Here is a 2,722-nt window from a genome sequence, read left to right as displayed (position 1 = left end):
CATTTTGTCTTATCTATGGAAAATTGAATATTGACCGTAAAAATGGCAGTTATTTCATCCCAATTTTTTATTATTTTAAAGAAAACTATGTGTAATTACTACTCAAAACTGATGAGCCTGCCAAGTATAGGTAGGGGGAATAAAAAATGGTGACAGTTTCAAAACCGTAAAAAAACATTACTTTTTCATTCCGATCTCTATTTCTTAAAAACTACCAACAACACTAGCAAATCTAAAAGAACATTATTTAAAGAAGAATAAATTTTCTGAAATATTAGCCCTAATAGAGCTTGCAAGAGCATCCAATAGTTCTCGAGATATAGCCTTTTAAAAAGCAATTTTTCATAAAAATATACTGAAATATCAGTAGTTAGTTAATATATATATAGGAATCTATTTCTCAGAAACTATATGACGTACAGATGTCTTAGCACTCAAATTAAAGCTAGTTTAATGTACTATAATGTAGTTTGTGACCTTTACCTTTGTAGGAATAGAAGTTTTTATGAAATTTGCTAAAATAAATTGATTTATATTTGTATGGGCAATAAGTTTGATTTATGAAAAACTTTAATTCAGAAACCATTGGACGTACAGATGTCTCTCTGCACTCAAACTAAATTTACTATAAAATAGTTGATAATGTTTATCTTTGTTTTTTTTTATACTAATTGACATCGTTGCGTGAAATGGTTTTTGATTTCACTTACTACTGGTCTTTCGGTACGTTCTGTCCACCATTTTTATGAAATATTGCTTTTTAAAAAGCTGTATCTCAAGAACTATTTAAAGTAAATAGCTCTATTTGGGCTAATATTTCAGCAAATTTACTACCCTTTAAATAATGTTCTTTTTCTTGTTCTTTTTTTTATTTTCTATTGTTGTTGGTATTTTTAAAGATTTCTAATGTTTAATTGATCTTTAACAAAATTAATTATTTTTAACGTTTTGAAACAGCCGCCATTTTTATTCCCCCTACTATACTGGGCAGACTCATCAATTTTGACTAGTAATTATAGATAGTTTTTATTTAAGTAAAAAATTGGGGTGAACAACTGCCTTTTTTCTCCTCCCGGGCTCTTGTACTATAAGTATGAGTTTTTTCCACGATTGAATCTTAAACATCTTTTTATATAGGTAACATAAAACATCATACTTCAAACTAGATACATATTTTCACAATAGGATTTATTGTTTTTGTTTCTTTTATATTATTAAATAAGTAATGTCGTTTTTTTTTTTGTTTTGTTTTTTCGCTCTGACTAACGTAGATAATCCTAGTTTGGGTACTAGTGGGTAAACAGTATACTGTCTGTTATTAGTTTATAGATTATTATTATTATTATTTAATTTATAAATTATTAGCTTATATAAATGAGTTTTAAATTACCATTTTGATTTACTGTTTATTATTAGCTTATATAATAATATAATAATTTGTAGATTGCTATTATTATTATTAACTTCTAAATTATTAGCTTATATAAATGATTTTTAGTTCACCATTATTGTAAAACGACTACCATGATTGTTAAATTATGTACTTTACAAGCTACCTCTATTTGATTCCCCCATATACATATAAATTATTATTATTATAATTTCACTTTTGACTGGATAGTTGAATATTGTTAGTGGACTATATACAAATTAATTGTAATGAAAAATAAAACATAATTCTCAGAACAAAAATCTATTGGATAATTTACAGATGGTAGCCAGGGGTGAATATTTATCTCTTGAAATTATTATTTGATATTTTAAACATTCATTAAAATATAGCAATATATTCCAGAAATGATGTATTTATTTACATGTGTGTATAAAACAATGGGTGACGCTTTGTTGCTTCTTGTTCTTATAGCTTTAAATCTTCGAAAATGTTGTCAAATTTCGAGTTTTCTGCAATTTTAACTAATGTAATACATTTCCCTAATGAAAATTTTCTCTTTTATCATTTCCTAATTTTTTTAAAAAATATCACAACTATCAATAGGAAAATAAAGGAAAATATTTTCCCTTACTCGTTCAATATCGCAGCGGTTCTGCAACTTCCATGACATGACATCTTTTGATTGATAGAAATTGGTTACCTTACTTGTATGATTAACAAAGCTAATTAGCAATATAAAATTAAAATTAGATTTAAAAATTTATAATTTAACTATTTATTTATTTTTACGGTGGAAAGTCTTTATAACAAGCAAGCTGTATTATTTTTTTTTTACGAACTCTCTTTTGATATTTCGGCTATTTATCCCATCTTTAATATCAATATATTTTATAGGCCTAAAGATAACATTAATAGCCAAACTGTTGTAAAAAGGAAATAAAGAAAGATTAGTAAAAGAGAATATGGCTTGTTGATTAACGATTAAAAGGTTGTGTCCTTCCACATTGCAGGCTTTAGATTTTCATTTAAATTATTATTTTGTTTGAATTCTCCTTTTTAAAGTATTTTTACTTGTCGGCAGGTGGCTATGTTCATGGTCAACAGGAAGGAGAGCTACCTGTTCTAGATGATGGTGAGAATTATTCATGTCATTATAATGCTTGAAGTAGTAACCTAAAGAATAATATTTTAGATTTTGTGTTATTTATTATTATCTGTGGGATTGTTCTTCACTTTCACCTCTGATTTGAATGCAACGTGTACGGCACTAGACTTCAAAATAAGGCTAGTAGTCAGTTTCACAATGTTTCTGCACTTAGTCCCAACATG

The 2,722-nt window shown here is 26.8% G+C and overlaps 1 protein-coding gene across 2 annotated transcripts in view; it reads left to right on the top strand.

Annotated features, from left to right (window-relative positions):
* LOC106688468 (zinc finger Y-chromosomal protein-like) overlaps positions 1–2,722 on the top strand; it is a 63,462-nt gene that overhangs the window by 29,583 nt on the left and 31,157 nt on the right. For both annotated transcript variants that reach the window (XM_067044581.1, XM_067044580.1), the window contains one exon: positions 2,475–2,525. In XM_067044581.1, the coding sequence (XP_066900682.1) occupies positions 2,475–2,525 (51 nt within the window). The remainder of the gene's footprint in view (positions 1–2,474; positions 2,526–2,722) is intronic.

This window comes from Halyomorpha halys, unplaced genomic scaffold, assembly GCF_000696795.3.
Source record: "Halyomorpha halys isolate HHAL.00 unplaced genomic scaffold, Hhal_1.1 Scaffold1134.1, whole genome shotgun sequence".
In the NCBI taxonomy this organism is placed as follows: Eukaryota; Metazoa; Arthropoda; class Insecta; order Hemiptera; family Pentatomidae; genus Halyomorpha; species Halyomorpha halys.
This window is presented reverse-complemented; position numbering and strand designations above follow the sequence as displayed.